Here is a 14,393-nt window from a genome sequence, read left to right as displayed (position 1 = left end):
ATCTCGAATTCCTTTGCTGGTCCTGCTCCCCTTCCTTCACCCAATGCTTTCCTGTCTGCTCTCTACTATCCTGTCTAAATGAAGGTATAAAAAGGCCCAGTAATAATAATTAGGGGTGGGAGAAAAAATCGATCCATCGATGCATCGCGGTTCTCTCTCAACCGATTCTGGATCGATTCTGAGCTTAGTTTTTAACCAGATGCGTGATGACGCTGAGTTTGCTTTAGAAACACCCGTATTCTGCTTGCTTCCAATTCCTCACACACATACACCACTTGAACCTTCCGTAAAGTAATCTTTCATAAAGTTCGGAAAGGTTGAAGCGAATTACAAGGACATTCGCGGGCTTCATTGCACAGGATTCGCTGTGAGAGACGCGCTTTGTTTGATGTTACACTTGAAGTTCCTTATAAATGCTCTAGGAAGTCATCATTTATGTGGTTTGGAATGCAGTGGACTTATATATTTAAAATATGAACCTCACTAACAGAAGGCTGCTTTCAATTTCAAATGCTGTAGCGCGCTTTTGAAGACTGCTCGCGCATGCGGCTATGCGCGACTCCGTGTAAGTGGTCTCAAAATGGTTTTATGACGCAAAATTAATGTAAACACAGCCAGTTGTGTCTTAAGGGATTAAATGGACAGGACAAACCACATTACTACTTATATTTCAAAAGAGATCCGTGCGTGAATGCAGTTTAATAGATCTCCTGCTGTCTATATGATGTCATAGTAAAAAACAACACTTAAGAAGAAGAAAAATCACTCACAGTTCTTGAATGGAAAACGTTCAGATACTCTTAAATACTGAAAGCACTCTTTGTTGTTTGTAATATGTTTCTATGTTCCTCTTTATTATTTGCTACTTGCTTGTATGTTTTGAAGTTATATTTCTAAGTTATAAATTCTTAACATACAACTGTTTTAATTATTTTTTTTCAATTTGTAATTATTTTAAAAAGTACTTAATTACTTATGTAAGGATATGTAAATGTAAGGATTTTAAGATTCTCAAGTCGGGTAAACTAATTAATTAATAAGGGGGGGAAAAGTAGATCAAGAATCGTTCTGGAATCAGATCGTGACTCTCAGAATCGGATCGGATCGTTAGGTAACTAACGATTCCCACCCCTAATAATAATAATTAAAAAAAACTAACTTTATCATGCCAACTTCATCATTAATTCTCGTATTTTTAAAAAGTCTTTAATGTTGATTTTAATATATTTTTACCTTAAAACATGAAAGTCAATCATAATTTTTTAATGTGATATGATAACCTAAACAAAAGTGAAATCATTAACTATTTCTGTATTTTGTGTGCGCGTGTGCGTGTGTGTGTGTGTGTGTGTGTGTGTGTGTGTGTGTGTAAAAATTTGACACAAACCCCTCAGTTGGGCAGTAATAAACTAAATTAGAACTTTACTAATAAACTAATAAAATGAATAAAGTTTACTTTAAAGATTATCATACTTTTTCCTAGGAGAAAGCTTAAGATGAAATTTGAAACTTCATGTGTATTTGGGAAAAAAAATACATTATTTGTGTGTATTTAAGATAAGCAAATTACTAGCTGAGAAATTGGCATTAGTAAGACAAAGGAGTCTTCCATGTTATTTAAGAGACGTTGAAAATGTAATTTCCATTGCAGAAAGCTCTTAAACACAATATATGTTTTTAGGTGATGGAAATTCCATTGTGGTGGCAGTTCAGTGGGGTTACAGTGGTCTGTCTGTGTCCAGTGTCCTCTGGCTACATGGCACTCCACAGAAGTCTAGCAAGTCTGCATGTCTCTTGAACTCACGTCAACACATAGCCGTGGTGTGAAGTGGGAAGTGACGATGCTCCTTTTGGTCTAAATGGGGTCTTTATCAGGCTCCTCTCGCTAGTTTGACTGCTAACTGTGTTCTGGCTAAAGCATGAGAACAAGACTTTGGAGGCTGTCACATGAGTGTTTCTGTCTCCTGGCCAAGAACGCCAGTCCCAAGGACTTTACCAAGTCTGTGTCATGCTTTTAAGAGCCTTCCAACAAATCTGTTGCTGGTAAACCATCTACTATAATATAAATAAAAGAGAAAAAAAGTCAAATGTATGCAAACATCACTGTTACCAATGCAGAGTGACCATGCTTCTTGTCACAAGACTTTTCACTGACTTTCTCACTCCCCAAAGGAAGGATAGCGTCTGTTAGTTTTTTTTTTTTTTTTTTTTAGAACAGCCTGTTGGACCCTTAGGCACAGTGTCTACCCATCAGCAACTTTCATTTGCTCAAAACCGCTGATATAATTACAGTGTGTAATTGAATATGAACACGTGTAGAGTGAAATGAATAATGTGCCTGTTATTGTGATTGCTTCTTGCTACAGTAAAATGTGCACAAACACATTGATTAGTAAACATTTGTGATGATTTTCGATTTTTTTTAGCTGTCATTTCCACAGAAATGTAAGTTTTAATGTTTCTCATTCAAAATACACTTGAGAGCAAAAGAACGTCTGGATGAGGGCAGCCAGACACATTTTAGCTTGGAGAGAGAGAGAGAAACAGAACCACGTCTTTATTCCACTGTCCAACTAAATATTTTATTGCCGTCATTCTAGCATAGTACATGTGCACTGCTGCTGGATATTAAAAAAATTAGGCTAGGGACACACACTCAGCATCCGTTTCTTGTACTCACATTCAGAGGAAGTAGGAGAGAGTGCATAATCAAATGAGAGAACCTCGGTCTCGCGGCACAAAATCAATCTGAAATCTCAACGCTGGCCTGTTGGGTGAGTCTCTGGCCCCATTCTGAAGAAATTGACAGAAAAGTCAGGGCCTTCTGGAACTCAGCTTTCTTTCACCCAGGCCCTTAGAGCCGATATGTTGACGTGTCTAAATGATGTGTGTTTGCTTATGTTTTGCAGCTGAACTCGCCCATGAACTCTGTCAGCAGCTCAGAAGATATCAAGCCGCCCCTGGGCATCAACGGTGTGATGAAGGTGCCAGTCCAGCCCTTGGGCACCCCCCTCTCCCTCTCCAAACACATCTGTGCCATCTGCGGCGACCGCTCCTCAGGTACCAAAACACATTGTGATATGTACACCAGTAGTCCAGCCCCAAATGTACAACATTTTGCAACTTTTGCTTGCTCAAGGCTGGTCAGTCTTCTAGCCCAGTCAGGTCTTTTATAGGGGGTTTTGGGCACTTCTCAGGTGGTTGCCCAGCTAAACAAGCCAAATCATTCTGGGAGACCTGCTGAAAAACTGGCTAAGACCAGCTTAGGCTGGTTTATACGTGCAAACAGACAGTTCAGCTCCAAACGGTCTCTATTAGGCCAGTGTTGCACTGCAGGGCTGGTTGGAATGAAAAACAGCTCAAATATCAGTCTATGCTGGTTTTCTGGTCTTAGCTGGTCTTTTAGCCTGGTCAAAATTATCATTTGAGTGGTTTTAGAAGGGTTTTGGGCACTTTTTTAGCAAGCTAAATCAGGCTTAAAATAGCTTTGGCTAGTGTATATGTGCAAACACAAAATCCAGCCCCAAATGCAAACTGTTGTGCTAATGTTACAATGCAGGGCTGGTTGGGACGAAAATAAGAGCTTAAAAACAGTCTAAGCTGGTTTTCTGGTCTGATTTTCTAGTCCAGTTAAGATGCTCTTTTGGGTGGTTTTAGAGGGATTTTGGGCACCTTTTAACTGGTCGGCTAGCTAAACAAGCTCAGTCAGACTGGGAAATTAGCTAAGACCAGCTTAGGCTGGTTTAAACAGGTTTATTTTTCAGCAGGGAAACAGTGCAGTGTTTTGTAAACAGCACAGAGACACAGTGTTTACACTACAAGAAGATTTGCTTCAGAAGATCTTGCAATATTAAGCTGGGATAGAAGAAGGTATTTTAACACAGTTCAGCTGAAAGGTTGTAGATTCAAATGCCACAAGCACTGATCCATGAATTATTACCATTGTAGACCTGAACATAACTCCTTAGGCTTCTATGTTTGCATTTTTTTCCAACAGGTAAACACTACGGTGTGTACAGCTGCGAGGGGTGCAAGGGTTTCTTCAAGAGGACTGTGCGTAAGGACCTGACTTACACTTGTCGAGACAGCAAGGACTGTATTATCGACAAACGCCAGCGCAACCGCTGCCAGTACTGCCGCTATCAGAAGTGTTTGGCCATGGGAATGAAGAGAGAAGGTACAGCACATAAAGTTGAGGATAGAAGATTTTTCTTTTTCCCTCTGAAATTTTATAGCACTAATCACTCCACCAGCTCTCATTAAAATCAGTGACTTCCAATGCTATGTAAATTTAGCATCCATTTAGCATCCATTTTTGACTGGCCTGAGCTTTCCACAATGGGGTGAGATGTTTTGTGCATTTGCTATTAGAAACGATCTCACCTCTGTGTGACTCTCAATCAGCCCTTAAATAGTCAGACTGCTGGTCAGTGCTTAATTAGCGTTCACTAGACGTTCAGTCTGCCAATCTGCTCACGGTAAGACATTGGTCAGGGAGTTCATTCTGCACATGATGGCTGTACTCAAGATTCCAGGTAGTGTACTCAGGAGATACTGAGAGAAAACAGGAAATGGTTCGTCGATGCAAGGTGGTATGTTTTTTTTTTTTCAGATATACTTTTTGTCGCTAAATATAGAAGACCATCTTTTCTCCCAAATCATCACCTGAGGCAGAGTGAGATGAAAGAGAGGAAGAGGTGAGGGGTGGGTTATCACGCTGAAGAAAAGGGGGCATTAGCACTTTTTGTGCGCTTGTCCCCAAAAAAAGGAGACGTGAAAGTGATTAAGCATGCTAATAGAAGATTTTAGCACACAGCAGTTGGAATATTGATCTGAGAGACTATATTTTGCCCCTCAGTCAATACAGAATAATTTTAGATTTATGAGATATTAGAGCGGAGACGTGTTTTCTGTTTTTAAGTTTGAACCGATGAACTCTTTTGTAGCTTGCATTGTATACCTGCTCACATACAGACATACATACGCACATGATTGTTGTTTACGTGTGCTTTTTGTTTGTCTTTTTAGCTTAGTGTGTCCAAAACCACTAAAACCTCTGCTATGTACAATTCCACATTCAGACACATTGACTATTAGCTATTACTTTAGTAATAATTTAATAAAAAATATATATAATAATTATTTGTTGCCAGATATGTCATGGATGACAAAGGCAAAATAAAAAAAAGTACAGTAATTATATAAATAATAATAATTATAAGGATCTGTTTCAAATTCTTTTTATTCCATGGTCTGTTGGAATTCTTGATTCTGATTGGCTGGCATGTATGCTTTAAAACCGTTTAATGCACAGGTAGTTCCAAGTCAGTTTAATCACTGTTCTATATTAATGCGCTGCTTTAATTGACACACACAAACGCACACACATCACTCACACAGAGAGAGAGAGATCGGAGATCCCGCTGCGCAAACAGAAACGTTCAGGAGTAGGCCAACATAAACTTATCAATGCTGCCCCGCAACTTTAATTAATAAAACCGCTTAGATACTGGATCACTGCATTATATTCCTCAGCAACGAGGAGGTAAAATCTCTGTTTAAGTAACTAAACTCACAACTTCAATGTTTGTAGAGAGAGAGACGCACAGACGCAGGTAAACACAACTGTCATCTTTCTCTCTCTCGATCAAACGATCGATAATTAATTCAAATAAGTGCTATAATTCATTCAAATAAATGTGATCTAACTGCACTATTTCATCTCTGTGTCTGATTTGAAGCGGGCAGAATGCTAGAGCTAATGAGCCGTAACTGACTTTTTGACGTAACTGAATTTTTTACCCATTCGGTCAAATACTGCGCTGCAAAGCGTAATACTAGTTTTAACTTTTCTATAACTTGGCAAATGACCATGGAATAAGCGGGATAATCAACGGCTTGCCGTGCATTAAAGGATTTTAAATGCACTTCGCATCGGGTGGTTCTTTGCCTCCACGTCGTGCATTTAAAATCCCTTTATTATCCCTTGCTTATGTAACATTATATATAAAAAGTATATATACGGGTGCTTGTATATTTGTGCGTGTATAGTTTTTTGTTTAAATTTATTTTCCATCAGATTCCTTAATATATGTATCAACTTATGATCAGTTTCAAATTCTTTTCATACACAATACAGTTCATTCATGATATGTCCCCAAGCTTAAACATTTATAAAGATGTTTAAAACAACACTAAGCTGAACTAAGGTCAGTGTCTTTGCAAGCAGTCAGACTTGTTTGGCCTTATAAATTATTAATTGTGGCTATAGATTGCATAGCTCTTGTTTCATGTGAGAGAATAAATCCTCCCCCTGTAGACGAAGAGAGTACTGCGATCATACGTACATGACGTCTCGTTCTCACACCCACTGTCTGACCTTAGTGCAACCTTTCGTCTCCCTTATTTATATCATCACGGCTTCTTTCAACGATATGATCATTTGCTTGCGTTCGCCTGTTTCTGTATCCCATAAGCTCGCACTGTACCCCGAGGCACAGGAGAGCTGGGCCACGCTTGTTCCAAAAAGAGCTGAGCGAATCTGCAGAAAAACAGGATTAAATGAATTTATGCTCTCCTTCTCTCCAGGGGAAATAAAGCTAACGTGATTTCAGCCCCTCTCACCTTTCTCTGACTCCTGGCAAAGTATTTTACCCTTGGGCTGACCTCCAGACAGCACTTTCCGTAAAGCAGAATCCCCCCCGTTTCGGAACCCCTCCACCACCGCGATATCACTGTGATTCGCTGTTGTGGAAAATAGTGAAGAGTTAGGGAAAGGAGAACGTTTAGTGTTTGTGTGTTTTAATGTGCTGTGAATAGGAACTGGGTTTGAAGACTTTTGGATGAACTGTGCTCGGCACATACGCACTCTAACCACAGGGGCTTAGATTGTGGTTAATACAGCTCTGGCCACAGTGAGATTGAGTGACTATTAAACACTAACCACTTCCTGTTTCTCTGAGCTGATCAAATTTCTGATCTGTTAAAGGGTTAGTTCACCCAAAAATGAAAATTCTGTCATTAATTACTCACCCTCGTGTTGTTCCAAACCCGTAAGACCTTCGTTCATCTTCGGAACACAATTTAAGATATTTTTGATGAAATCTGAGGGCTCTCTGACCCTCCCATAGACAGCAAGGTAACTACCACATTCAAGGTCCAGAAAAGTACCAAGATGATTGACAAAGTAGTCCGTGTGACATCAGTGGTTCAACCATAAAGTTAAGAAGCTACGAGAATTATTTTTTGTGCAAAGAAAACAAAAATAATGGCTTTATTCCACATTTTCGTCTCTACTGCGTCACTTTGGACGCGTGTTCACGACAGTATCATGACCTTAAACGTGGTAGTTACCTTGCTGTCTATGGGAGGGTCAGAGAGCCCTCAGATTTCATCAAAAATATCTAAAAATTGTGTTCCGAAGATGAACGAAGGTCTTACGGGTTTCGAACAACACAAGTGTGAGTAATTAATGACAGAATTTTCATTTTTGGGTGAACTAACACTTTAAACATTATGCTAATCCATTAGCTTGAAACTTAAAGTAAAGCATTCTCATGTTTCAGACAGCTTGGATCACACATCTTTCCCGTAGCAGCTCACTCTGTTTCATCTGCTATTTTTTAGATGCATTTCATCCATAGAAATGCATTATTCACTGCTGTAGTTTGACGTGACTGGCAGAAGTTTTCAGTGCGCGGTGGGCAGACGCGACTAGTCGATAATGACATTCATTGTCAATTTTTTTCATAATTGATTATTATCTATTTTATCGATTAGTTGTTGCAGCCCTAAAGCCAATTGTTTATTTTTCCATAATTTCCTGCTTTCTCTCAGGTTTTTATAATAGGTTTTTATACTTGAAAATACATTATATTTGCAGGGGGATAATCATGTTTGAGAGTCCATTATTTTTCAGGATCAAAAAGTATGAAGACCTGTGGTGTAGTTTGTTAGCATCAGCTTGATATCAGTGTGTATTTGTGTTGACTTCTTGATTGACCAACTGTAGTGACCGTGACTAGTGTTGTTACATACAGCCGTCCAGGAGGAGCGCCAGCGAGCCAAGGACCGCAACGAGAACGAGGTGGAGTCGACCAGCAGTGTGAACGAAGACATGCCTGTGGAGAAGATCTTGGAGGCGGAGCTTGCTGTGGAGCCCAAGACGGAGACTTACATTGAAACCAATGTACCAATGCCCTCGAATTCAGTAAGTGACATCTCTTCCTCTTTTTGCTCTGAAAAGCCTGGGGGAAAAACCCACCCCAGGTTTACTGTACAAGCCAAGAGCCCCCTGTACACTTAAACAGACCCTTGAGATACATTGAAGAACCGTTTTGTGTGTTGGAGCTTTGGAGCAGTGGTTGCCTCTTGGTGCTCATGCAAGAAACTCTCTCTGCCCCCATATAATTTATTTGTCTTTTCTCTTTTGTTCTGTCAAAAAAGAGTTGTAAAAACATTTAATAATCAAACAATCAAGAACTGAGGGATACGAAGAACATCGAATGCTGCATTTCTACGTAAATCTGCAGGGTCGGATTTAGTGTTGGCCTAGTTACAAAAACAACTTGGGACATTTAAGAACCCCCAGAGCTAAGATATCTTCAGCCATATGCCGTGTTGCCCTGCTCCACAGCACTTCTCTGTCTCTACTTGTTTGGGTGTAATGCAAGTGATTTAACTTGTTGATGGCCATGTTTGGACATACGTGATGTCATAGTAGTAGACGTCTCCCAGGAGGACTCTGTTTTCTCAGATTACCACATTGTGAAGCACTGCTTGAAAATGACTCATTACTGCCGTTCACATATCAGTTCTGCTCATTCTCTTTGTTCTTATGCTGTTCTTTACCTGTCAGCCCCCTTTTGAGTTACAAAGCAATGATAGAGTATAGTCATTTTGCTTATTAGCTTTGTTTCTGTTTGACTTACATGAAGACTGTTGAAGTTTATAGCCTCATATTCCATCTGTTTTCTATATGTTCTGGCTTTTTTGCTACTGTATTGATAGGTATTGTAGAGGTAGGCCTGGAAAGGATTGGAATGAGGGAGTGATGAGCCAAAATTGAATTAGCATTTTCTGCAAGTTTGAAGACACAGTACCTGTGTCCCAATTCAGAGGCTGCATCCTTCAAAGGCTGCATTCGAAGACTCGAAGAATGCATCACAGTGGCACGCCAAGGGCTGTCCCATTTCCAAGTTTCCTTCAAATGCGGCCTTGAAATGCGTCCTTCATTTCCTGGGCCATGACGGATACTACCGATGGATCCTACAGGGCCCATACTATCCCAGTATGTTTTGTTATGCTGCTTGATATTGCAAACTGGTATTTGTTACCATATTATTTTATTGCCGTAATTATAAACAGACTGGTTTGTAGCGCACATAGTTTTACAGTTTACTGCACTTTGGCCTATCACTAACCATCGCAGAGTTCACCTTGGTGCTTGTCTATCACTTAAACTTTATGCAGCTCTAACTGTTGAAATGTGTGCTAACAGCTAAGTTATGATTCCAACTTTAAGGCTCAGTGTGTCAGCGCATGTATGTTAACCACTATGCTACGCATCCAACTTCTTGCTCTGTTCTAATGGAGTTTTGAATGGTAATTCCCTGCGAGAAGCAGAGCAAGCTAAAGTTGTTGAATTTTCCTGTGTGCTGTGAAGTCTCCCTCCCTTGTCTAGGCACCATGACAAATCAGCACCACTAAAGTGATCATTGGCTCCACTTTCCAGCATTGTTTGAATAATGAAATAGTCTGACAGTCCCCGGGAGCTTTGAGCCTGCCGTCAGCCTCTGAGGAAGAGCGGTAGATCAGGAGGAGGATAGAGGAGGTGAGAGAGAGAGAGTTTGGGCGGTTAAGTGCGTCTTTTGGGACTGCTCTGTACCGATGCGAAAATGTTCTGGAAGCTGTTATGTGAGTAAATGGGGGTTATTTCGGGAAGATGAAGACGTGTGGGAACAGAGGACCGACGTTTGGGGAAAGGTAGCGAGACGAGGGAGAACATAAGGCCTGTCATGAGGGAGAAGCTGCCAGGCTTTACATTAGAAAGCACTCAGTCTCTCATTCGCTATCTTGGTTGGGTTTGTCACGCTGTATCTCCAGTAGGGGGCTTGTTTTTTCTGAGAGCAGTGGCGAACCAAGGTTATTATTGTTTTGCATTATTATTATTTATATTGTTCATTATTATGTTTAGCTTTGTGATCAAAGTAATTATTTTTTTAATATTTTCTTTTTTTTTTTTGCATTTCAGCTTTTTGTTTCAGCAATAGTTTAGTTTTTATTCTATGGACATATTTCTGTTTGTTTTTTGTATAGTTTATATACAATTAAAAAAAAATTAATTAAGCTATAACCTTGTGTGCCATCAGATGCTCACGTACAAAAATGTTGAATTATTTATATATTAAATATAAAACAGTTTAGTTAACTTTTCTTTATTTTGCTTCAGGTATGAGATCTTTTAAATTGACTTTTTAAATGAATATTTATTTTATTTATTTTTACTTTATTTTTATTTTATAATAACCCTGGGGTGAATTGTTTGTCCCATGTGAGATTTATTTATTATTATAAATTAAAGGAGGAGGAACTAGATTAAACCAGTCTAGTTCGTCCTTGTTAAATTTATAAATGCACAAATTTGAGCTTGTCAAAAGATTTCATAAATATCACGTTCAAGTATCATTGGTTTTAACTAGGGCTGTGCGATATTGAAGAAAAATGCGATATGCGATACCTTGTTAAAAAATGCGATATTCGATATGCGATATGATATTGCTTAAAGTGTGTAAGATCAATTTAAATGATATTTTTAAATATTTAAAAATGAATATTATATAACCTATTTGTTTCACATTCTTTCTTGGAAAATAAAGAATCACTATAACTTCTGAAAGTGACCAGCAGTGTTTTAGCATTACTTAAAAAGTAGTGAAATAAAAAGTGATGAAAATGTAATTTAACATCAATTTGAACATACAAGCAAAAAAATTAATGACACTACTTTAATATCATTGTAACTTTGCTTTAAAACATAACCGACTGCGTTTACGAGAATGATCGTCGAGACGGGTACTATTGACATAATTCTGTGTGTATGTGTCTGTTCAAACATAAGGAGGAGATGCGAAAGATGAATCAACTCGGTCTGAAACGCGTCTCTCTGTGCTCTTCAGGTGTGAGTCAGACAGAATGACGAGATGGCAAAGAGTTGTTTTCTGCAACTTATTGCACTTAATAACTATTTTTAACGTCAAGCAATTCTCTGCTATATGCGTCGAACTAAAACTTTGACCTTTTGCAATGTTTTGATTTAAGTAGCCTATTATTAAAATGATAATGATATCGCACGCCATTGCGATATGCATATTGCGATATTTACATTTGCGATATTTCGATAATTTCGATATATCGTGCAGCCCTAGTTTTAACCTTCACTGTAGCTCCCAGGAAGAAATGGTGACGTTGTGTCTTAAACACAACTGCTATTTAAAAAATGTGTCCGATACTGATAAACAAATAATTATTTTCATATTACAGTCAATAGTTGTCATAAATATCACCACGTTAAGTGTCATTAGTGTCATTCGCTATAGCTCCCAGGCAAAGACAGTGACGTTGTGTCTTAAACACGCCAAAATTGTACACTGACAGTTATTTTCATAGTTTAAACATTACAGTCGAACTCATCCTGCTGGCTGTAGATGATGGTTTAATACAGGATATTAAATAAAATAATAATGCAGTCTAGAGTTGGACAGCAGGGAGACACTTTACTGGAATGTGTTCCCTCTGTAGGGCTTTCTTGGCCGGCAGTCAGAGGTACGTCTCCCCCGCTCAACCGGCTCCCTCCCGCTGTCCCCGCCCCGGAGCTCTTCTTCTGTCTGTGCTCTTTTGGAAGCCACTGCCCCGTGTGCTAATTAATCAGAGGGCCTCGGCCAGGGAGGGCAGCTCATGAATGGGCCACCACTGCTGCTTAATTGTTGAGGTTTGGCCAAGCTGAATGAAGTGTGTTTATCTCATGGTGACCTAGAACAGGAGTTAAACAGGCGTTAGTAACATGCCTCCAGTTAGGCAGGGAAGGGCTGCCTTTAAAGGAGGAGAATATGTTCCCGTTTACTTGTTTTTTACTTCTCTCTTTTTTGCTTCATTTTTTCATTTTCACATTTAATTCAGATAACATTGAGTGTTTACATGCACTGATTCAGCTTAATAAACTGACAACAGTTCATGTCAAAAATAACAAGTATGGTTATTGAATAAAACATAAGACAATTTCATGAGAATTTCAAAATTCCAGTCTTTTTTTCTTGCATTTTTGAGACTTATAATAGAGGTTTTTTGTACATATAAACACACTCATTGTGGCCATTTAGTTAATTGGAAACTCTTTATTTTGTGTTTGTTTTACTGTTTCAATGCCTCTGACACACAGGAAGTGTTTCTGCAACAGGGATGTCACGTGAGCTTGCAGACGTCTCGCTCGTCTTTTGCAGCTGTAAATCTAGACGGCTTTTTCCCTCTCTGTTGTCACGCAACAATAATATAGTTTAAGCAGACAATGAAAAATTTAAACGTCTCTCATCTCTCCTCCTCAAGTGATAAAAATTTCATAGTGCAATATGCAAGCACGGCGTTTCGGCGAGTGCACGGGACCAGGATCTGCTGTGAATAATGCAGGCCGAATGCTTTCCATTCAGCAGGAACAAAAACAGCCGTTGTTTTGTGATGGTCATGAAGAGAATGTTATCAAAGCGTCTCCTTGAATCTGAAAAACTCATCACTCGTGCCCCAGGGCTAGCGTTCGCCCCGCTCCGCCGATTCTCACAAGCAAATCATATGGCTGGCTGTATTCACACTAAAGAAATCATTCATGGTGGTTTTTACCTCCTTCATCAACCACTTATTTTCTGCTACTTGGATACATTTTAATCTAGATCAAGGATCTTCAACTTTGGAAATGTATATGATGGATGTGTAACCCCCATTTACCTATTAATAACGCATAAAAAAGCCATTAAAATAATCATTATTCGTATATGTACAGTGGGTATAGAAAAGAATCACCACCCTTTAAAAAAGATGTAGTATGCATGCCAGACCAGTATGTGGTGCTGTAATTCTGCCACAGAGATACACTAAAAACAGAGAAAAAGACTTAGACTATGCGCATAAACCTTGTGCGCGGTATACAAACGAACTTGGAACAATACGTTTATTAATCTGTGTTAATGTTAGTTAATAAAAAGACAATCGTTCAGTGTTTGTTCATGTTTTTGTTGCTGTTACGTGGCGTAGCGGTGTCTGACTGGGACGAGACGTGGGCTGATGACGTCATCGTTTCAGAAAATATACAGATTCGCTGTCCACACGAAAACGTAAGGGCGGCGTTTTCAGATTTATCCACTCTGGGACCCGGTTTCAAAAAATACCGGTTTCACTCTCCCAAAACGCCGGATCCATTTGGACGAAACGCCTATACGATACCAAATGTATGCATATACAGCTAAGCGTGTCTCCATGTGGATAGGGCCTGACTAGTAAACTCAATCAGGTTTCTAAAGTTGTGGACAGGCACAAGTCAGGAGATGAATACAAAAAAAATTCCAAAGGCTTTATCGATCCCTAGAAACATAGTGAAGTCTATTATTAAGAAGTGGAAGGTATTTGCTACAACACAGACCCTCTCTGGATCAGGACGTTGCTCCAAACTGGATAAAAGAGCCAGGAGGAAACTGGTCAGAGAAGCGACCAAGAGGCCTACAGCAACTCTGAAGCAGTTGCAGGAATTTATGACAAAGAGTGTTCATTGTGTGCATGTGACAACAAATTCTCCACAGATGTGGCTTGTATGGAAGGGTTGCAAGAAAAAAGCCACTCCACAAGAAAGGCCACATGCAGTCACGACTGAGCTTTGCCAAAACACACCTTGAAGATTCTGAGGCAGATGAGACTAATTTGGCCTCAACACCAAATGATATGTCTGGTAGGAATCCAATGCAGCTCACCATCCAAATAACAGCATTCCTACAGTAAAGCATGGAGGTGGTAATATCCTGTTATGGGGTGTTTCTCTGCAGCAGGGACTGAAGCACTAGTCAGGATAGAAGGAAATATGGATGGGGCAAAATGGGGAAAATCTGCTATCCTCTGCCAGAAAGTTGTCAATGGGAAGAAGGTTTACCTTCCAACATGACAATGACCCAAAGCGCACAGCAAAACTGAGCACACGGGTTGAAGGAGAAAAAGGTGAATGTCCTTGCACGGCCTAGTCAGAGCCCAGATTTAAACCCCGTTGAGGAATGACTTGAAGACTGCAGTCCACAAACGCTCACCATCAAATTTAACTGACCTTGAGCAGTTCTGCAAAGAAGAGTGGGCAAATATTGCAA

The 14,393-nt window shown here is 39.6% G+C and overlaps 1 protein-coding gene across 1 annotated transcript in view; it reads left to right on the top strand.

The window, feature by feature from the left end:
* Positions 1-14,393, top strand: part of LOC107679846 (retinoic acid receptor RXR-alpha-A-like) — a 168,548-nt gene that overhangs the window by 146,190 nt on the left and 7,965 nt on the right. The window contains exons 4-6 of the mRNA XM_016475544.1: positions 2,910-3,060; positions 3,998-4,177; positions 8,040-8,209. Coding sequence (XP_016331030.1) covers positions 2,910-3,060; positions 3,998-4,177; positions 8,040-8,209 — 501 coding nt within the window. The remainder of the gene's footprint in view (positions 1-2,909; positions 3,061-3,997; positions 4,178-8,039; positions 8,210-14,393) is intronic.

This window comes from Sinocyclocheilus anshuiensis, unplaced genomic scaffold, assembly GCF_001515605.1.
Source record: "Sinocyclocheilus anshuiensis isolate Anshui unplaced genomic scaffold, SAMN03320099.WGS_v1.1 scaffold488, whole genome shotgun sequence".
Lineage (NCBI taxonomy): Eukaryota > Metazoa > Chordata > Actinopteri > Cypriniformes > Cyprinidae > Sinocyclocheilus > Sinocyclocheilus anshuiensis.
The sequence above is the reverse complement of the archived record's forward strand: the minus strand, read 5'-3'. Positions and strand labels throughout refer to the sequence as shown.